This window comes from Pelodiscus sinensis, chromosome 17, assembly GCF_052426305.1.
Source record: "Pelodiscus sinensis isolate ZL-2025 chromosome 17, ASM5242630v1, whole genome shotgun sequence".
NCBI lineage: Eukaryota > Metazoa > Chordata > Testudines > Trionychidae > Pelodiscus > Pelodiscus sinensis.
Window position 1 is genome coordinate 23,935,672 of NC_143068.1, and position 23,219 is coordinate 23,958,890.

At 39.3% G+C, this 23,219-nt stretch overlaps 1 protein-coding gene across 9 annotated transcripts in view; it reads right to left on the reverse strand.

Moving 5' to 3' along the window:
- The window catches only part of NCOA3 (nuclear receptor coactivator 3), a 191,549-nt gene that overhangs the window by 15,953 nt on the left and 152,377 nt on the right, over positions 1–23,219 (reverse strand). For all 9 annotated transcript variants that reach the window (XM_089769690.1, XM_089769688.1, XM_075901554.2 and 6 more), the window contains 12 exons: positions 21,903–22,003; positions 20,535–20,709; positions 18,763–18,951; positions 18,490–18,591; positions 14,889–15,029; positions 10,889–11,036; positions 9,968–10,356; positions 8,588–9,453; positions 6,357–6,492; positions 4,484–4,675; positions 3,726–3,962; positions 300–426 (listed from right to left, as the gene is read on the reverse strand). In XM_089769690.1, the coding sequence (XP_089625816.1) occupies positions 300–426; positions 3,726–3,962; positions 4,484–4,675; positions 6,357–6,492; positions 8,588–9,453; positions 9,968–10,356; positions 10,889–11,036; positions 14,889–15,029; positions 18,490–18,591; positions 18,763–18,951; positions 20,535–20,709; positions 21,903–22,003 (2,803 nt within the window). The remainder of the gene's footprint in view (positions 1–299; positions 427–3,725; positions 3,963–4,483; positions 4,676–6,356; positions 6,493–8,587; positions 9,454–9,967; positions 10,357–10,888; positions 11,037–14,888; positions 15,030–18,489; positions 18,592–18,762; positions 18,952–20,534; positions 20,710–21,902; positions 22,004–23,219) is intronic.

Consider the following 23,219-nt stretch of genomic DNA (forward strand, 5'->3'; position numbering starts at 1 on the left):
TATTAAAACAAAGTTGAACATTATTCTGAAAGCTGTTAAATCAGATCATTTTAAAATCTGCTATACACCATATTGTCCAATGTGATGTTAGTGTTCCATTAGAGCACACACTCGTTTTTTGATTAATCTTCTATTTCAGCTGATGCCCACTGCTAACGGAACAAAAATCTCTGGAAATGCTTAAGGGGTTCAGACAGTCATGTCTTTGAAAAAATATTATTCCATTTTTTTTTAAACTCTTGCAGTAGCAGTGATCATATTAATGCAACACAGCTTTCATCAGCTATTTTAAACCCTACCTGGTTTGTGACACTCGAGGTCCTTGCTCCATGGAAAGCATACCATCAGGCCATGATCCTGGCTGGCTAGATGGTCCTGGTTGCCCATAAGGGTTACTTCCCATAGCCATATTAATCTCATTAGGTCCTATGAAATAAAATTCATGTTATTTTTTTTTTAAAAGGTAAAATTTAACCTCTTGGTATGGATGTGAAGTAACAAATGGTGATTTTACAGACCTTTTCTTATACTGGTAACTTCAACAGGTTAACACTCCATTTAGAATTAAATACTTGAACAGCATGTGTACACGCACACACACACACACACACACACACACGAAAGACTAGAGATATTGCTCGCTACATGATTTTGATTTCTAGTATCAGCCATACAACCTCTCAAATGAGAACAATATGAATGCAATAACCTTACATAATTCAAATGAGATTTTTCAGGGTGGGTTCATTTAAATTAAAGAGGTTTAAATCCTCCATTTTATCTTTGATTTAAATCAGAAAGTGGGAAACCATATTTTAAACAAGGTGAAGAAAAAGCAATGATTTAAAAAAAAATCAAAACATTTTATTTTTTTAAATTATGAATAATTTTGTTTTAAAATAACAGTTACAATTAAATCTTATAAAAAACATGCTACACCTACACGTACAGTCTCCAAAAAATTAATTAATGGCTCAGTCCAGCCTAACTACTAGCTCTTGCTTCTTGGAAGTTCTGCACTTTCAATTTCTGTTTCTCAGCAGACTAAAAAGTAACATGCAAATAAAGACAGAAGCTGCATAAGATTGTTTGTTCTGTGATTACGCGGTGATGGACCTTGGCCAAGTATGACAGAGGAGTTAGTTAAGACATTGTTTTAATCACATACAGGCTACGTCTACACTGGCATGAATTTCCGAAAATGCTTTTAACGGAAAAGTTTTCCGTTAAAAGCATTTTCGGAAAAGCGCGTCTAGATTGGCAGGATGCTTTTCCGCAAAAGCACTTTTTGCGGAAAAGCGTTCGTGGCAAAACTAGACGCGGTTTTCCGCAAAAAAGCCCCAATCGCTATTTTTGCGATCGGGGCTTTTTTGCAGAAAACACTACCATGCTGTCTACACTGGCCCTTTTGGGCAAAAGTCTTTCGGAAAAAGACTTTTGCCCGTACGGGAGCAGCATAGTTTTTCCGGAAAAGCACTGATGATTTTACATTAGATCGTCAGTGCTTTTCCAAAAATTCAAGCGGCCAGTGTAGACAGCTGGCAAGTTTTCCCGGAAAATCAGATGATTTTTCGGAAAAACCTTGCTAGCGTAGACACAGCCACAATGTATAGGAAAGGACGACGGCAGCATAAAAAGGAATGGACTAGAAAGAAAAAGGGAAGACATTATTCAGTACACAGCTTTCTATATTCCCCCACACTTTTGCCACAGAAAAACTGTCATGGCTTCTGGGCATAAGAGTGACCCTCTCTGGGAATATTTTGAAGTAATTCGCTCCCTTGATAAAAAAGGAAAATATGTCAAGTATAAGCAGTGTAAGAAAAAGATGAAGGGCCTAGTTGCAAGAAACAAAACATAAAAAGGAAAAATGCTTATTGGGAGAAAAGATGTAGAAGAAGATGTGAATATGGCTGAGTGGATCATCTGCTTAGTAACTTAAATAATTCATTTTGCAATTCATCATTCTTAAAGATTCTATGCCGTTTAATATAAATTGATTTGATAAGTAAATTCTTAAACTCTTTGCTGTGTTGGATGTTGATAGAAAAAGAAAAAAGTTTAACTTACCTAATTCTTATGGCTTGTTTAATCAGTTAACTAGGTACAGAATCTATCACTCAAAAATACAATAAACAGTAAAACTCCAGTTGTTCGGCATCCAGTGGTCTGGCATTCCTGATAGTCCAGCACCAAATGGAACCCGGAAGTGCTCTGGCCAGCTGGACAATTGGAGCTGCTCTGCCCCCCGGCTTCCCCAAGTCCGCCGCTGGTCAGTTTCAGTAGCGGTGGACTTGGGAAAGCCCGGGGCAGAGCAGCTGGGGTGCTGCCAGGTTGGTCCCGCAGCACTGCCCCGCACCTGAGCGGCACTGTGGGAGCAACCCGGCAGCACCCCAGCTGCTCTGCCCTCACCTTCCCCAAGTCCACCACTGGTCAGTTCCAGCAGCGGCAGACTTGGGGAAGCTGGGGGCAGAGCAGCTGGAGTGCTGCCCACACTGCGCAGTTCCCTGCCAATTCCCCCCTCCCCCGACTCCTCATCGCTCCTCTTCTGGTACTCCAGCATAGCCAATAATCCGGCACCCCCTAGGTCTCAAAGGTGCCGGATTATCGGAAGTTTACTGTAGAAAGTTGCAGTAAGAGAAATCTAGAGTTGCCAGTTTCCACGGAGTGTCATTCTTCTTATTTTATATTACCTAATACATGCCTTTTATTTTGGAACACAATGATCACAGTCCCTAATGGTGATGCCATAAGTCTATTCCCTATTTTATTTGAGCATAACCTCAGCTTTTCCAAGGGAACCTCATTTTATACTTGTTTTATCAAAAAACAGAATTACCTGTGAGTGCAATAGGGCTTACTCCAAAATTAAATGCACTCTAACCACAGTCAGTCTTAGCTTTTTTGGTAACTTGATTTAAATCAATTATTTTATGGGTGATTTAAATCAATTCACTCTGATTTTAAATAATTTTAATTTTGTTTTGCATTTGTACTTTTTAGTTATTTTCCAAAAAAAAAATGTTAATTGTCATTGGATATTAACTATTAAAACATGTTTATTTGCAACTAAATCTAGCTTTTACATTAAATTTTATATTACTAACTAGGACAATACATTATACCTAAGCACATTTATTTAAGCAATCTCATATAATTTACACATATTCCAATTTTTAAATATTTACATAGTTAGAAATGGTGAATTATTCATTTATTTACTAAGATACTGATTATTTTTACTATTACTGATTAAAATAGAAAATCTAGTTTAAAAACAAACACAAAAGCCCCCTAAGACTCCAAATAGAGTCCCTTCATCTGTAGATGTGTGATTTCTAGAATACGGCATTTCACAGACAGAAACACAGTAGAAGCCATCTCCAGAAAGAATATATAGTTTATGAATAAATACAGTGTAGCTTTTTTGCATGGCAAGAAAAATGACATCTCCAAATGGAAATATAAGCAAACAAACTAACAATTAAAAAATATGATATTCCTTGGTCTGGAATTATTAATTATCAGTAAGATTAAGGTACTTGCTACAGTGTACCTGGCAGTTTGCAAACATAAGAGGAAAATATGGAGCTTGCCTCAAGGCATGTATTGTCTTTGGATACAAATCCAGGTACTGAAATTAAAAGGATCTTTATTATGAATGACTGATAAACAAACAACTATGCATTTTATTAAATAGGTTTTTACAAATGTAGAGCGCTTACTCATATTAATCATCTGCTGTTGTAGCACTGGTTTTGTACCAGGTATGCTATTAGACCGGATGGGCAATCCGGGCATGGAGCCACTCACTGCAGGTCTGGGAAGGGATGGATTATAGTCTGGTCCTGGTCTCACCAATGAATTAGAACTTGTAGGTTCCAGTCTGTTAACCTTGGAGTTTGGCAAAACCCAGTCTCCTGCCAGATGCTGATTCATAGCCATATTTCTGTTGGGTCCACCTAGAAAAATGAAGAGCATAGAAAAGATTATTTGTCCTATAGAACATATGATTAATGTTATTATTGGAACCATTTCTATTTTCTCCCTAATTATAGTGACAGTCAATGAGCAGAGAACAGATTACTGAACTACTATTAAATAGGGTCATGGCAGGCTTAATTTCTTCTTAACACATTAATTTAGCCAAAATTAAGGATATGAACTGGTCATGTCAACCATACATTAAAAGACAATTCAGTATTTCAAAAGAGCTTTTTTTAAAAAAAAAAAATAATTCAGCTAAGAAAGTCCCAGAAGAACACACAGATGGGATACAGCTTTGCCCTAATAACCCCAGCAATGGACAACAACAGCTATTCAAATTCAGTTTAATGATTTAGATTGTAAATATTAAAGATTAGTATGCCTCATTCTTATATATTCAGGTTTTTAACTAATTCAAACACATTAAAATGTTACAGTATTTTAAGGTTAAATATTTTCAATTATAATGAAATCTGTTTGTATGTAATCAACAAACCCATATGTGCTCCAAAATTTTCATGGTTCTCAATCATTCTTGGACTCCCACCCATCATGTTTTGCTTTTGTAACATGGAGAATGCATTACTCCTCACTGGAGGGCTTGAACCCACAGGTATAGGGCTGTCTAAAGACATGGCTCTGTTGAAAGGAGGACGGGCAGTCTGCACAGATTGGGGACTTCTCATACCTGTTAAAGAATTAAAAGATGCTTGCAACAATACACCTTTAAACAAGAAATAAAACATCCTACTGATGATTTACAGACATTATATCTATTTATGGTCTACTATGCTACACATTTAACAAGCCATGAACGGTTATTTTTACTTAGTCATTTGTCCTTGCTGAAAAATATAGTTAGCTACCTTCTTCTCCAAACAAACAAGTCTCTAGATCCTCGGTAATATGTAGAGCTCTGCGCAGATAAAAAATTAGTATCTGCATCCGCAAAAACGATCCACAGATATGTGCATCCACATTCATGGATACCCGTGTATATAAAATGGATATCCACACATTTGCAGGGTTCTAAGATACAAAATTTGTATCTGCATCTGTATCCTCAAAATTGAGCTGTGGATATCCATAGATTTGCAGGGCTCTAGTAATATGATAAAACATTTTAAATTACAACCTAGGATTCTTTCACTTGCCATATACTGTATTACAATTTAATGCTCTTGATCCATTGGTATGGGTCTTCAGTTCTTATTTTATTCATCATATACACCAAGTTTCCTGAGAATGAGTCTGGAAACTACCAGTCCTTTCATAAGTGTACAACTCACCACTCTTCATAATGTTAATTGCAAGCAAGGTTCTATTCTTCACCCTTAAAAGTTACTGTTCCTTAAACATCTGAATCCCACTGGATTCTTCAATCTTATTCACTGTCAGATTACCTCTTTGTTAACATATTCTCATCCTACTGTGTCATACCTGGAACCTATGTATTTTATCAAAACCCATGCTGTTCCCTTCTCTTTGGTTTGCCTTTGAAATACATACTAGTTTCACACACTGAAATTCTTGCCTCAGAGTAAACAAAGAACTACAAGGTTCACCTCCAGTATGAAATTTAGTTAACTCAGACATTCCTCAGGAGGGCTCAAAAAATGTACTGGTCAGAGGAGTAAACTTACTTGCCAGGTGATATCTGCTTCAAGCTTTCATAATGTGCTTATCTAGTATCTATGCACTGAGACAGATACTAGTAGGGATGGTCAGCTCTTCAGAAATAAAAAAGCTGTATTTATTAGATGGGTCATGCCTGAAGCTATCTGGGTAGAGCAGTGGCCAATCAAAAGTTTGCCATTCATCCCTTAGCCTTTCCCCAGACAGCTGTTAAGGTTTTAGTTCCTTCTTTTAATCTGCAATTTCCCCCTTTCGTAACAAAATATTTTCCCACTTTCTTTGATATGTGGATTTCTAGAGTGCAACATTCAATGAGTGCAAGAGAGACCATGAAATGGAAAGCAAAGAGAAGTTGACTTAACATTTGTACGGCACACAAAGTTCTTGAGGCTCTTTGTAGTGCTAGAGAACTACACATGGACAAGCCTTTGGCAGCGCTCACAATTCAGATATACAGTTCTGTATTAATTTTTAAAATTTAGTAAAAAATTCAGATGCTGACTGAAAAGGGATTGTCAGTGTCCTCTGATATTTCATAATATTCCTTCACACTAGTTATATAAATAAAATCTATCAATGGATGATTAGCTGCGTACATATAACTTGTTCCTGTAGACGGATTTCCTACCAAATCAGAAAACATTCTTCAAGCAAAAGAGTTAAATGTACATTACAGCAAATCACACAATAGCACCTAATCTTAGAGAAAAGTGGAATTAAATGAACTTCCTTACCCAAGGGGGCATTTCCTTGAAATAATGTGTGCTTAGTTCCAAGGTTACTCCCATTTGTAGATACAGAATTATGGTAAAAATCAGAACTAGTCAGATCACCCAGTATTGCATCCAAGTTATCCAAGTCTCCACTCATCTAGAAAGAAAAAAAAACCCAAAACACTGTTTAATCTCACATTGTTCATCCTTTAACTTTCCATTTAGCCCTTCACAAGTCTTAACAACCCATAGCAATATATTCAATTATAACATTTCAGAACATAATGCCAGCTTCCAAAAAATTCTTCAGACAGCATTCAATATTTGGTTAGCGCATTTTGATTTGTTTGTTTCTGTTTCCTTGTTTGTTTGGGAAAAGCAAAACTTTAGAGATAGAGTAGATACACAAATAATTCACTTGAACACAAATATCTTTAGCATCTCAAATTTGGGAGACTTCTCTGCATTTATATAAAAAGCTTGAACGTTATAGTGAAGCACTAAGGGCATTAATTCATAGTCACAGTTATTATAAATTTACATGCCAGTAACTCAGTGCACCTAATGAACCGTTTGTGGACACAATCACAGTAACTATATGTGCATATTAGGCACTTATTTTCCAGGGTAACCTCATGCTTACCTTTCTTGGAAAATTTGTCTCTGAAGCACATAGGCTACATCTAGACTGTGCTCTCTTGCACAAGAAAATATGCAAATGAGGTAAAGCAGTGAATATCGCTGCACCTTATTTGAATACTTAATGAGCCTCCATTTTGCGCAAAAAAACCCTCTTGCGCAAGAGCTGTTCTGCCGCTTTTTTTCAGGCAGAATGGCTCTTGCGCAAAAGCCCCTTGTGCAAAATGGAGGCTCATTAAGTATGCAAATGATGGGCGGCGATATTCATTGCTTTGTTTCATTTGCATATTTTCTTGTGCAATAGACCACAGTCTAGACATAGCCATATAGTTTGAACAAAATTGATCTATATTAGTTTGCAAGATAAGCTCACCATGCAAGTTTTCCAAATTTCTCAGATATTTAAAGAGAGTATTGTATATATAAGCTACGTAACAATTGGTAATTGTCTTTATTCTCCAATGGGAATAAGGTGTTTAGTTTACATCTACTTTTAGTAAGTTGTCACTAAGAAATGTAAAACATTTTTAGGATGTTTAGATATTGAAAAATTGCTCTATGAATAAGTCAACATTATTGATATTAAAATAGTTCCCAAAACGTGCGAGATACTATATGGAAATACACTGTCCTTCTGGGAAGAACTTTACAAAACCCCGGTGCCTCTCAATAGCAAAACTGACTTCAATAAGAAGCCACACTGTGCATATGAGTTGTAGGATTACATACATTTGTACTGCTTTTGAGTACGGAAGCATCGATTCAGATTTATTTCAACAGAGTTCAATATTTTCAAATAGTGTTTTAAATTAGGATAAGAAGCAATATTTGAAGATAAAATGGGTCTTCAGTCAGACACAGGGGTCTGCCTCTATGGAACAATTAGAGTATCAGCTTTGGCTATTATATGTATGCATAACTCAAGTTGATTTTGGAAGGCATTTCCCCTGCCCTCCCCCCCGCAAATTCCCAAAGTTTGTTTAAACATCTAAAGTGCTGAAAAGCACAACTCATGTAATATATATTCAGGAATAGACTTTCTTTATAGGATTCACAAGCATTATTCCTGCCTTTACACCAATGTAATCGAAGGCAACCTCACTGGAACCACATCTGTGTTCCTATCATAGAATCAGAGGAAAATTTCCCAAACACATTTTTAAACCAAATTGCATATAGACAATGGATAAGCTCTATTTACAGTCATCCTCTTACTTCCTACTGTAGCACCCTCAACTGATTAATTGAGTCAGCTGGCAATTTCCAAATTATCCATGAAAATATATGCTATGTAAAAATCGCAAATTTTAAAGATTTAATATTAAATAAAGCACATAATACACTTTATCTTAATTGGCTGATAGCTGAATAGTAATATCATTCAAAGAACACCAGTATAGCAGATTTTATTACAATACATACTGTTGTTCAAGTCATATGTACTTAGTTAATGATTATAAAATTAAACATATGTTTTATACTGTGTTTACACAGTAGAGTCTTGGAAATATTTACATATAAAAATTAAATGTTCTCCTTTTTGGCTGTTAACTAATGAGAAAAATATTGGTAAGTTCATTAATAAAATTTCTGTACAAGGTTAAATACACTACCTCTTCAGAAGGTTCTGTTTTTATTTTGATTTCCTTTTCTTGACTTGAAGTAGGAATAGAGGAGCTACTGCATTGTCCCATTTTATTATCCAGTCCTTCTACCTTAGGTTTCATTTCTTTTACATCATCCTTGTCTAGTAGGTATCTGAGTAAAGCATTGTTTTCCTTCTTCTTAGGACTCAGTTGTTCCTGTTTGATAGTTCCTTCTATACAGGTGGCTGTACTGCTGGAGTCATGGTAGGTATCTTTACCAGTAGCTTCAGCTGTGATCTTCGCTACTTCTGCTGGAGAATTACCATTCTGCAACAATTTATGCAAAATCCTGTGTTTTTCTTGTAGCAGGGACCCATGCACATTTGATGAGGAAGAGACCCCTCCAGATGTAGAAGAGGAGACTCCTGAGGGACTAGTAACATTGGTAGAAGATTCTTTGCACCCAGAGTCCAATGGTGAGTTTGACAACGTAGAATGCCCTCTCTCATCTGAGGAGCATGTGAGTAACTGAAGGAGCTTTTTATGTCCTTTGCTTTCATTTGGTCCCCTCTGACTCTCAGACCCTTCCAAGTGTCCTTCTTTACTGTCTTTGTCACTAAGGAGGTCCCTGTTATTTGACTGGCACATGGAACTCTCCACTTGACTTTGTTCACAATACAAGCCAGAAGGGCTCTTTGATTCCTGGTTGACCATTTTAGTTTGCTGAGCTATATTCATATTTGGGGAATTATCCAACTTTGGACCCGGTGAGGAAAGCGTTGATAGAAGGGAAGTTCCAACACCCTCACTAATGGCTTGAAGGGCACTAAGAGAACTGCTAGAGAAGCTGTTGTTGCTAGTGTTGCTAGCAGATCCCATTGGGGAGTGCATACCTGTGTCAGAGTTTTTACAGCTGTTATATTACAGAAGTTATCACATCTACATTTGAATTTATTTGCCAGAATACCGTTACATACTAAATAAGTCTATTTAAGCATGCACATTAAGAACTGAAATACACACCACAGAAATAAATACTTTAGCATTAATTACCGTACCTCTAGATATACCCTCATCATAACGTTTTTTATGTATTTTACACTTAAGGTATAGTGGTTTAGATCATTATTCCCTCTAATTATTTCCATCCATGTGCAGAATAAATTTTGTTATAAGCACCCAGGCATATATGCACCACCAGTAGAAACATATGCTGCTGGCTGTGGGTAGTCTGCTAATCAGCTGGGTGGCATCTGAATTTTTCCTGGGTGGCCATTCAAGTGCACAGCCTACAGGGACTACTGGTTCAGATGTTACAGGATCATAATATATCTAAAAGATCAGCAAATTCAGATACAGGAGCAAAAAGCAATCTGTAGAGAAGATTTTAAAACAAGAATGAAATACCTGCAACTGGAGAAAACTGGTGCGAACCCATTTTTGGACTCCCACGATTCCTAGGAGAAATCATTAAGTTCTGTTGGCTGGAGGTCAAGCTTGGACTACCATGTGGTGGACTATTCATAGTTAATCCATAACTGTTGTTCTGATAAGGAGAGGACTGCATTCCTGGTCCAGAGCTGATCGGTCCAATATTACCAGGTCCTACATATCTAATGCCACTCATCTGTCCCATCACGCTGGGATCTCCCATGCCATAGTTTCTGTTCTGCATTGACATGCTTTGACTTGGTGACATATTCGTAATAGCACCAACAGAATTTGTGTTTCCAGCTGTAGGTGCTCTGATGTTTTGTGCCACTGGATTGGGATTTGGTCGATATCCATTCTGTTCTCTGCAAATTCAACATACCACCATCCCACCCCCCAACAGAAAAACATTTAAAACTTTATAGCAATCAAGTTCCACAAAGATAATTTAAAATATTATTTAATAATTGCTCAAAAAGCTGTAAGAAATGCATAAATCTAGGTCAACAAAGGTTGCAGTAAACTTGAGTCGAGTGTCCATACTGCTCATTCATTCAAATATTAAAAAAGAGTAAAGTCCTTCCCCATTCTCTGCCTACTGGACTGAGGGTGTGTGTGTGCGTTTGAGACACCTGGGGCTTCTGCTTGGTGGGGTGGAACTAGTGACTTCTGCACTGCATGTAGGGGAGGGCGAGCATATCTTCAGCACTGCAGGGGTGGGAGGTTGGGACAGAAGCCAAAGGGCAGGTTATGCATGTCTTCTGACTCTCAAACTTCTGAAGTTTAAGTATGCAAGTCAGGATCAGTAAGTTTGGCCACTGCTGTTGTATCAATACAAATATGTGTTTTGAAAAGCTACAATATTTCAAGCTGCCAGATGAACAATGTTAATTTCACCTTTGAAGAAAGTGGGTGGAGACAAATCCATGACGATCATTAGTTACTGGATTTCGGAACAGTTTACTCTTTGTTTGTGCTGTTACTATAGTGCCATCTGCTAAGGAGAACCGATATAGTGGAGTTTCAGCATGGCCTTGTATATAAGCTGCGAGGGAAAACACAATTGCATAGTGATAATCCTCTTGTATTTCAAAGACCAACTAAGTGTCACTATAACTGTTGAACAAAATATTTAGCAGATTCATATGCTGAAAAACTAGATAAACAGAAATAAAACAGAAGTGATACAGGATGGGTATCCAAAGACTTGAAACATACAGCTAGAGTTCCCAAAGACTAAAGGAGACTGAGGAGAGGAGGGGAGTAAATCAATACACACAATCACCTACATGTAAAAATGAAAGAGACCTTAGTACGTCATCTAATCCGGTTCCCTGTACTCAAAGCAGGATTAAGAATGAAATATACAGGGCCCTACCAAACACATGGTCCATTTTTGTCAATTATTCATGGTAATGGGATGTAAAAAGTAATACATTTAATGATTTCAGCTATTTAAATCTGAAATTTTATGGTATTGTATTAGTAGGGAACCTAACCCAAAAGAGAGTTGGGGGAGGGAGGGTCTGCTATGTTACTGTAGGTGGGGTTGCAGTTCTGCTACCCTTACTTCTGCACTGCTGCTGGCAGAGGTGCTACTTTCAGAGCTGGAAAGCTGAAGAACAGTGGCTGTTGGCCAGGAGCCCAACTGTGAAGGCAGAGCCGTCACTAGTAGCACAGAAGTAAGGATGGCATGATATTGTACTGTCACTCTTCTGTGCTTCTTCCTGAAGAGGTGGGCCCCCAGTCAGCAGCTGCCACTCTCCAGCCACCCAGAAGGTAGTAGTGCAGAAAGTATCATGGCAGGGTGCTGCCATCAAGCTGGGCATGTGGCCAACAGTCACTCAGCTCTAAAGGCAGTGCAGAAGTAAGGACAGCAATACTATGACACCCTGCCCCCTCCCCTCAAAAAATAGGTAAAAGCACACAAAAACACCAGATTTGGGGGGGGGGGGACCAGATTTCACAGTCCATGATGTGTTTTTCATGGCAGTGAATTTGGTAAGGGCCTAATTATCATGACCATCCCTGACAGGTGTTTGTCTAATCTCCAATGACAAGGATTCCAAATCCTCTCTAGGCAATTTCTTCTGGTACTTAACTAGCCTGACAGTAAGGCTACATCTACACTGGCATGATTTTCCGGAAATGCTTTTAACGGAAAAGTTTTCTGTTAAAAGCATTTTCAGAAAAGAGCATCTAGATTGGCACGGACACATTTCCGCAAAAGCACTTTTTGCGGAAAAGCGTCCATGCCAATCTAGACATGCTTTTGCACAAAAAAAGCCCCGATCGCCATTTTAGCCATGATTTGCGCAAGAGGGCTTTTGCCCAAACAGGAGCAGCACAGTATTTCCACAAGAACACTGACTATCTTACATGAGATCGTCAGTGTTCTTGCGGAAATTCAAGTGGCCAGTGTAGACAGCTGGCAAGTTTTTCCGCAAAAGCAGATGATTTTGCGGAAAAACTTGCCAGTCTAGACACAGCCTAACAGTCTCCTAATGTCCAGCTTAAACCTCTCTTGCTGCAATTTAAACCCATTGTTTCGTGTCCTATTGTCCAAAATTAAGAAAAAAATTTCACCTCCCTCACAACCTTTTAGGTACAGGGCATCCCTGCTGTATATCCAAGATACATCCAGGTTTTTTGGAATGTGGATGTATACCGAAACAACGTAAAGCGGGGAAATTTTTTTCCATAGCTGATTCCATTTGCATAAATGGGGAGGGAGAGAGTTGCATGATATAAGAGCAGGGAATGGGAGGACTTATAACAATGCTAATGCGGAACCGATGTATACCAGTGCAACTTATAGGCATGCCCTGTACATGAAAAATGTCCTCCTTCAATCTTCTCTTCTCCAAACTAACCAAACCCAATATTTTCAATCTTTCCTTGCACATGACATTTTCTAGACCTCTAATCATTTTTGTTGCTCTCAAGACTTTTGCCAATATGTCCATATTTTCCTGAAATGTGGTGCCCAGAAGTGGACACAATACTCCAGTTCAGGCCTTGTCAGTCCAGCATTGAGTAGAATAACTACTTCATGTGTTTTGCTTACAACGCTCCTATTGATGCCTCTCAGAATGACCACTTTTCTTGCAATAGTGGTACACTACTGATTCATTTAGCTTGTGATCCACTATAACCTTAAGGACCCTTTTGGCAGTACTCCTTCTTAAGCAGTCATTTCCCATTTTGATGTGTGCAGTTGATTGTTCCTTTCTAAATGGAGTACTTTGTATTTGTCTTTACTGAATTTTATCCTATTTATTTTAAACCAGTTTTTCCAGATCATATTGAATTACAATCCTACACTCAAAAAGCACCAACACGTCCTAATTTGGTATTATCTGAAAACTTTATACATGTACTCTCTATGCCATTATCAAAGCCATTGATGAAGATATTCAAAGGAAACACTCAATATGTACTTTCATCTTGACTATTAACCACTGATAAAACCTCTCTCTAGAAATGTTTTCCAACCCACCTTAGAATACCTACATCTAGACTGTTTCTCTAGTTATTTATGAGAAGGCCACATGAGTTAGTATCAAAAGCCTTACTAAAGTCATGATACACCACATCTACCACTTTCCCCTAACCACACGGCATTTTACCCTGACAAAGAAAACTATTAGGTTGGTTTGAAGTTATTTGCTCTTGACAAATCCATATTGACTTATTTATCACCTTATTTATCTTCTAGGTGTTTCCAAATTGGATTGCTTATTTGTTCCATTATCTTTCTGGGTACTGAAAGTTAAACTGACTGGTCTGTAATTCCCCAGATTGACTTTATTTCCCTTTTTAAACAGATGGGCAATATACTTCCCCTCATCCAATCCTCTGGAATCTTTCCTCTCCTCTGAATTTTCAATAATAATCACTAATTGGTTAAGATAGTTCCTCATTCACCTCCTTGAATATAATTTTTGCTGCAGTTTTTTTGTGCTGACTATACAGAACTGTCAGAACTCTAAAACTGCTGATGCATTTATCAATGGCCTACTTTGATTCCAAAAAAGAGGTTTAGACATGTCAATCTTCAAATCACGCTCAAGTGTGATGCAATAAATAATACCTATCAGTGGAAGTAAACAAATTTCCAATAAAACTTTCATGGAAAAATAGTGATCTGACAAAAATCAAGTGTTTCATGGGAATTTACTGATTTACTAGATATTTTCAACTGGAAATTATCTAAATAGTTCAATAAGGTAAAATTGAAACATCTCATTTTGATTGTGTTTTACATTACATTATGAATAATAATGTAATATACAAGCCCAAAACGTGTTTATCTTAGAACATGTATGAAAAATTCCAAGATTTCATTGTCACAATTTTAGGATGAAACAAAATTCCCAGGATTCTATATTTCCTGCAGGATGAAAATTCCATTTTTCGATCAACTCTAATATCTAGTTATTTAAAATGGCTCATGTCCCTGAAAATTTTCCAGCTGAGTTGGGTAAACATATTTATGTAATTAGGTCAGAATCCTTTTCATAATAAGCACAGAAGCTGACAGAAGCTAACAGATAAGCTATCCTTCCTTGCTAGGAGTGAACCCCTACAAGTCAATGTACAGGCATGCCAGCAGCTCATTAAGGAAGCATGACTTAATCTGCTGCTTTCCTGTTGTACCTGTCTTGTGGACAGAGATCAGTTCAGTCTATGAGAAAGTCTGTTTGGTATATTTCATAAAAACTACCAAGGGACATACTTGAACAGCAAAGCAGCTGCTATACCAAACCCGCTCTATTAGAGATCTTAGATCTTACCATCCTTCAGTTCATAAATATGAAAATATGTACATATACACACACACAACTGAAATTAAAAAGAGAGACCATAGTATACTAAACACTGCAGTCTGAGCTACCTTCTTGATAGTGGCGTTTGTTTGACCAGGACTGTCCATCATTATGGCATAAAAACCTCTGAATACACCGACGGATTGTATCTTCAAAGCCAGGTCTCATGGAAGACCGTAATGAGTTTGTATCTATATTGACGAGTTTACCTGTCACAGGAAAGAAAAAATCTAAGAGAGTCATAGAGTCCCTATCATTTTAAATGTAAATATAAGCTAATTCGAACTAACACATCCAGACTAAAAAACTAGTTCGAATTAGCGTTTTGCTAATTCGAACTAGCATGTCCACACACAGTGGATCCTGAACCGGGGTTAAGGATGGCCAGAAGCAGTGCCGGCAGGACATCAGATGAGGACTTAGAGCGTGGAGCTGCTGTCTCAGGCTAGCCGAGGGCTGTGCTTAAAGGGACCCGACCCCCACCCCGGACAGACAGTTCTCAGGGGTGCCCCGCTTGCAAAGCAGTCCTGGCTTGGATTTCCCAGAGTACCCACACTGGGCACATCACAGCACTTGGCCATCAGACCGGCTGCACTTGCCGCAGGCTGCCATCTGGGGAGAGGGGGCAATTGGGGGGCTGCAGGAGAGCTTCCACTCCCAGAAGCCCGCAGAGCCAGCCCAGTCCTCCCCATCGGGGGATCATACCCCATTCCTCCCTCACCTCCTTCCACTTACCCCTCCCTAGCCCCCCTTCCTGATGTACAAAATAAAGGACAATTGTGTTCAAAAATAGAATCTTTCTTTATTGAACTGGGGAAGACTGGGAAAAGGAGGTGGGAGAGGGGAAGAGAGAGGGTGGGAGAGGGGAGGGCAACTACAATGATGAGGGGTTTGGAACAGGTCCCATATGAAGAGAGGCTAAAGAGACTGGGACTTTTCAGCTTAGAAAAGAGGAGATGGAGGGGGGATATGATAGAGGTCTATAAAAGCATGAGCGGGGTGGAGAGGGTGCATACAGAAAAATTCTTCATTATTTCCCATAATAGAAGGACTAGAGGACACCAAAGGAAAGGAATGGGTAGCAGGCTTCAAACTAATAACAGAAAGTTGTTCTTCACAAAGCAAATAAGTCAACCTGTGGAACTCCTTGCTGCAGGAGGCTGTGAAGGCTACAACTAGAACAGAGTTTAAAGAGAAGTGAGATAAAGTCATGGAGGTTGGGTCCATGGAGTGGTATTAGCCAGCGGGTAGGAGTGGTGTCCCTGCCCAAAGTTTGTGGAAGGCTGGAGAGGGATGGCACTAGACAAATGGCTTGGTCACTGTCTTTGGTCCATCCCCTCCAGGGTCCCTAGTGTTGGCCGCTGTCGGCAGACAGTCTACTGGGCTAGATGGACCTTTCGTCTGACCCAGTATGGACATTTTAAGCTCAGGGTCGGGGGTCTCAGTGGACCACCTTGATTTTCATGCAAACCTGCTCCTGGGTGGCCAGGCTGGCAGCTCTCCTGCCCTAGACGGCCACTTTCCTGTGCCTAGTGCGGAGGTCGTGGATGAGGTCCACGATGTCTGCACTGGACCAGGCAGGTGCCTGCTTCTTGCGGTCCTGGGCAAGCTCCCGGGAGCTGGAGCAAGGGAGGTACTGGAGCAAGCCAGGGATGTGGGGTCTTGGCAATGGAAAGAGAGTGAGTAAGGGGAATTGGAATGTGGGGGTCTGGGCATGAGGAAGGAAGCTTACCTGGCTTCACACCCCCTTGCTGTGAGGAAAAGCCTCACATATCACTGTGCTGCTGTTCTCCCAGTGCTGTGGAGTGGGGAGGGGGAGGGGGAGGGAGCTCAGCCCCCACCCTCCCCGCAGCAGCAAGCCCTCACAGTTGCAAGGCTGCAACACCAACTCTGGGCTTCCCACTCGAAGGGCATGTGAGGAGGGGGAGGGGGAAAAGGGTGAGTGAAGAAAGCCCTGACCTTCCCTACCAAACCCAGCTCGCAGTGGAGAGTGGCAGAGCGAGCAGCTCCACGAGCTGCTGCTCACCCAGTGGAATGTGGAGGGGGGAGAGAGAGCAGCCAGAGTGCCCCCGCCTTGCAGCAACCAGCCGGGCTTTGCACAGCCCCTCCTGTGGCTGAAGCAGCAGCGCTAAGGGTTTTGCCTCAGACCTGGCTGCCTCCCCTGCAGTGTCAGCAGTCGCTGTAACAACAAGTGGTTGCCTGGAGATAGAGGAGGAGATGGTGTGGCCAGACCAGGTCCCCACCTGGCAGAGGCAGTACCGAGGGGGAAAGGAGGGGGCTGTGTGATGTATGGTGGTGTGACTTGAAAAATTATCTAAACTCCGGAAACACCACGCCACCAGAAGCCACCCCAGCTGCTTGCAGACAAAGTGCCCAGTGTGCCTAAGTTCTCTCTGGTGGGGAGGTACGGAGGCAGGTGCTGCCGCGTGGTAAGGAGAAGCCTAATGTTCCCCTCATGCCACATTAGGCGGGGAAGCTTGCGTGCTAGTGAAAATTATCTTGTGTGCCACTTAACAGCACATTTGCCATAAGTTGCTGACCCCTGATCTAGGCACTGAAATCATATTTGTTCTAAGCATCTATTCAAACTCTGCACTTATACACTCCCTCCCATGCAAGGATATCAAAGTGTTTTATGAACATAAATTCTGAACACCAAAGTGAGGTAAGTTATTACCATATCATCTACTATAAGTATGAGAGAGCTTGTCTGAGTGAGAGTGTCTGTCTATACACTTGTGTGTTCAGCAGGGGGCAGTGATGGAGTTAATCTTCCCGGCCACCCCCTGGGCAGCATGGCTTCTGTCACGGCCAGCACCAGAAAGCCACTGCCCAGGCAGCGCAGCCCGCACCACGGACTGCCTCAGGAAGCCACTGCGGCCCCTGCTGGCTCCTGCACCCCCTGCCTCACCAGTCTTGAGTCCCTCCTCGCCTCCAAAACCAGAGTCCTGCATCCTCACACAAAGCCACTCCCTGCCCTGATGCCCTCCTCGCCTCAAACCCTGATTCCTGCACCTCCCCCCACATACACAGCCCCCTGCCCCAAGCGCTCCTCACTCCTAACCCTGATTCCTGCATCCCCACACTCCCAGCCTAGAGATGCCCCCACATCCCCAAGCCATTGCCCTTGACTCCTGCACCCACCACATCCTTGTCCTGAAGGATCTTGTAGTTTTACATAAGAAAATCAAAGTATCCAGGGGTTAATGGCAAAATTCTCAAAAGTATATAAGAATTTTGGCTTTCACTGGTTTTAGGCAACCAAAGAGAGACCCTGACAGCACCGTTTGCAGAGAGTATAAAGAACTACACTGAAATCAATAGGAGCTGCAGGTAACTGGCACATGAAAGAAAAAAAAACTGCCCAAAAATGTGTTTAAATATTTCAAATTTAAATGACACAGAAGTCTATAAACATTTCATGATGTTACAGAAGGAATGAGAAATTCTCTCAATGAATCTTCATTGATTTGATATATAATTAGAAGTATTCCTGAGGTGTTTATTGGAGGAGAATGGAAGGTAAATAATTTGAAATATTACCAAGTTAAAGGAAGATGCAACAGTATGAGCATTAAAACTTATCTGCCATAAATTACTTTATACATAAGAAAAGAAAATCAACAAAGAGGAGCCATCTATAACCTGCACCTCCAGTGGATTTCTCACCTGAAAGGTCATGTCTCGTAATAAAACTTTCTGGGTTGGCTGAAAATACCCTTTCCACTGTAGAAATGCGACGTGCCACACAAATCATACAAGACTGCAAATCTGCAATAAAAGAGTTACTTTAATCTGTATTCTATATTAAGATAAAGGCATAATATGGGAGACAAGATTTGAGGATTTTGCATTTAGCTCTTAAATTATTAAAAAATATGAAGTTCTGAATCCCCAGGCTTCATAATATATATTATGTAGTAAATAACTATAGTTATTTACCTTCTCCTTCTTCCATCATAGCTCGGGGCTGAGATAAAGCAAAACACTGCATGGTTTCGTATCTCTGACGTGAATCCTGGCTGCTGCCCAAATCATCCAAAAGATCATGAGATGCTTTTACCAACATACGGCAATTAAATGTATGGCTCTTCTGTCTAGGTGTTTCATTGGTCCAAGCAACTCCATTAACTAAAAGAAAATAATCATAAAAATTCATTAAGAGTTTAAGATAAAATTAATTCTTAATTGGCTGATTATTAAGTGTATAGTGTTATTGTAGTTGTGCTGATACCAGGATATTAGAGAGAAAAGGTGAGTATGGTAAGATATTTAACCCACCCGGTCTCTGATTTTTGAAGATACCATAACACTTCAAAAAGATTTGTCAAAAGGCCATTATAATAATATTTTGAGGATAGTGTTCTTTACTGCCAAGTGAGAAAATGTCATCTCTTTCAGCCCCAGTCAAAAGGGAACGTAAAAAGTCATTCCTTGCCAAAAGAAAATAAAACCCAGTAGTTCCAAACTGATATTCTTGGAATAACAGAAGGCTTTTTGGGAAGATTTGTTCACAGACTTCAAACCTCAGATGTTTAGCGACACAGTTATAAGATTCTGAAACCATATAATCCGCTTTTTGCTTAAAACTACAGTGCTTATGGAGTTCAGACAGGCAGCTTCTACTTGAAAAGCAGAAGGTCTAAAGAACCTACATATTCTGCTTCAAAATGGGGAGACACACTTCAAAGCTGAATTGTTAACAGATTTCCAGAGCTTCATTGGGATGTGGAAAGAATTTGAGTTAAATTATTTTAGGGCCTGTTTTCACACGGAGTTATTCTGGAACAGCTATTCTTGATTACTTCCATGTGTGAAAGCTCTCATACTGGAATAAAGTGCCTTATTCTGAAGTAGTTTACTTGAAGCGTACTAAGTCATTTCAGAATAAAGCTCTTGTATTCTAGAATAAGCAAGTCCATGCATAAATTAAGGCTAGATTTTAGTCATGGGTATTTGTAGTAAAAGGGCAGTTCATGAGCAGAAAACAAAAATTCATGGCCTGTGACCTATCCATTATTTGTACTACATATCCCTGACTAAATCTGCAGTGCTTTGGAAGGACAGCTTCCAGAGCACTATAGGACTGCTGCTGGTACTGGGGGAGAAGGGGCCTTGATGGCAGTACAGCTGGCCTAAGAACTACCCAGCTCCTGCAGACCTGGGGTCAGTCATATCAGCTGCTGCACAAGTCACAGAGGTCCCAGAATGTCACAATCTATAACTTACATGACAGACTTGAAGCCTTATGTATAATCAATCTCTTAGAACCAGACAAAAGACCCTCATGTGCCCAACCCTCTTTATTTATCAAAGTATAGAGACATGCCACACTATAAACCTAGGCATTTGTTCACTACAACCACACATAATGAATATCTGCACCTAACTTCTCGTATTTAGTTGTTTATAAAATTTCTAGTTTGAAATCAACATTTTAAATATTTTTTGATGGCTTTAAAACCATAATCCTGGTTATGGAATATTGTTTTTATTCTTTTGCTAGTCTGCCAACAGCAAAGAATGAATAATCAATTTTCAATACTCATATCAATTTAATTAAAAAAATTAATATAAAGTTATATTCTAAACCTCAAGGCAAGTGATAGCTGTGACTTAAAGATTTGTTTTGTAATGTAATTAACTTTGGAAGTTGTTTGTTTGTTTGTTTGTTTTTTAAAGAAGTCTGAGAACCTAGGTAAAGATTTTATTACCTGCAGATTTGGGTAAATTTTTAAGGAAGTCTTTTCGGTCCTCTTCATGCAAGATACTGTAGACGCTTGTATTAACCAAATCTTCTTGTTTATATTGCAGATACTGTGTGACATTTTCTGATACAAACACAATGTTCCCATCTCGATTTACTACAAACAGGAAACCATCCAATGCCTAAAAATATATTTCAACAACATATTATAAACACATACAGAAAAATACCAGACTTGCTAATACAGTTAATTTTAAAAATAAAGTGGGAGATAAAATGTTGTAGTTTAGAAGAATTACTTAGCTTTTTAAATAGAAGAGTTAAAGTTTCAAGTTTTATTTCAAGAGAAACTTTCACTGTAAGGAATGCTTCTGAATATTAGAAACTCTTTGTTCATTTGTTTCTTCAACTATTGAGCTTAACATAGCGATAATTAGTTTGTAACTCTTTTGGGCTGGAAATATAACACTGAATCTGTGACATCTCAATGACTTCTATAATAATATAATGAAGTCAAAGTCAGGAATATAAATTTGCCACAAGATCTTTAAGAAGTAGGAGTAGTGTTTAAGGGAAGTAGCCTTCTTAAGAATATATTTTCAACAGCAATGAAGGACATTAAAGAAGAGAGACTACTCACTTTAAAAAAAAAATCAATGTACGCATTCCCAAATCAGAAAAGGTATTAGAATAACTCTAAGATTATTAGCTCTGAAAATATTCCATTACTGACTAATGGAGCAGCCTACAACAGACACAGCTACTTTGTGTACTAAGCAGTAGGAGTGGTTTGCTGCTTTTTAGAATTCTTAAAAATGTTACCTAAGAGACTGTTACATAATCTGAAATCTCAGCAAAGTAGGGCAGCAGCAAACATCTACTGCACAAAGGCGTATTATCTTAGGAAGCACCATGTTGTGCCTATAACTCCCTCTTAAGACAGTGGAAGTTCAGGTGCTCATTTCTTCCCAGAATCACACCCATGGTCTATATAGACTATCATAAAGTTGTGAAAGTGACCCACAATCCTTCATGGCAATTTCCTGAGATAAAAGAAAAAAATCCTTGAATGCCAAGACTAGTCAATATATTTCATTAGTCATTTACTGGGACTACTACAAAAATGAACAGCATGTTAAGGCAGATCCAAATGCTATCTGATTTTGAATCCTTCTGAACTGCTTCAGCAGAGTTGAGAAAACAATGATGAATTTTATTTCTTGATCTTTTAAAGCAATTTGCTACATTTCCATTGCATACTAATTTTTGTTGTCGGACTGCTGGCATTTCTCAAAGTTGTCACAATCTATTGCTTAAGAATATGCAAGATCAATTCCCCTTTTGTTGTACCAACTAGGGCATCCTTTACATTTACCTGTAGTAAAAGAGGTCCCAATGAATCCTTATCAATAACCCCTTGACCTGTAGAAGATACATCAGCCTTCTGTACATCATCATCACTGGATGATGTTTTTCCTAAAAACAAAGACAAGTTTTCAAAAAAGAACCATTTTATATGCGGAAGCATAGAAATATATTTTTGAGGTTATTTGCTGCATTCCATGAAGCCTGAGAATTAGCAATGAAACTGTAAATGAAATCATGTAATTAATGTTACAAATATATGTACAGAGGAAGTACGATGCTTTTTTTTTTTTTTTTTTTTTTTTAACAGAGTTGGAACTTCAGGGCATGGTTTGTGTTTTCCTGTGAATTTGAAAGCACCTAGCAAATCTGGGAATATCATACGATTACCACATTTTCCATGACAAAACTTCTTCCACTGGGAAGATGATTGCTTTATGAAACAACTGTCTTTTGGTCACTTTTGGCTGGCCAACACAAACTTTTCAATCTAATGAAAAGCTTTCTAATTCGCACCTTTTTCCTATATAACCATGTAGAGCATAAACATTTTAAATTATGTTAAGACTTAAGTCTAGAAAGTAACCCTATTTAACATTCAGAATGTATGATTTGCTCTTTAATTGTATTTTTGGATCCAAATGAAAACACAAGGCTGAAAACAAATTCTCACTTGGCGTTCTGCAGATTATTTAATCATATCTGAAGTCAATAATTAAAAAACATTTTCAACATTTATAACCTAAAATATACCAATAAATAAGTTAGTTACAACGGGGGGGAGGGGGGAATAAACATAAAACCACCAGTAAAGTAATGGAAAACAAGCAGCAAAATATTACTGTGACACACAGTGGCTGTTTAAGTATACTACAACAGGAGTTTAATGTATCAGAGGAAGATCATCAACCAGTAAAGTGCACAATAAAGCAGGAATAGTTCCACTGGGAAAGTACATCCAAAATACCAATTAAGGCTACTTTAAAAAATAAAACCATGTTCCAACATGGCAGACAAAGCAGAATTTGGAAGTACAGTAAACTTCTGATAATCCTGCACCTTTAGGACTCAGATTATCAAATATGCCGGACTATTAGAAGGGGGCGGTATGAGGGGCGTGGGGTGGGGTGGGGGGGGATGCCATCCCATACTCCTCATAGCCCCCCCTTCTGATAGTCCAGCTCTGCCCCAGGCGTCCCCGATTCAGCCGCTGCTGGTCAGTTTCAGCAGCAGCTGAATTGGGGACGCCTGGGGCAGAGCAGCCAGGGTGCTGCCGGGTTGGTCCGGTAGCGCCGCCCTTCGGCGCTGCCAGATCAACCCGGCAGCA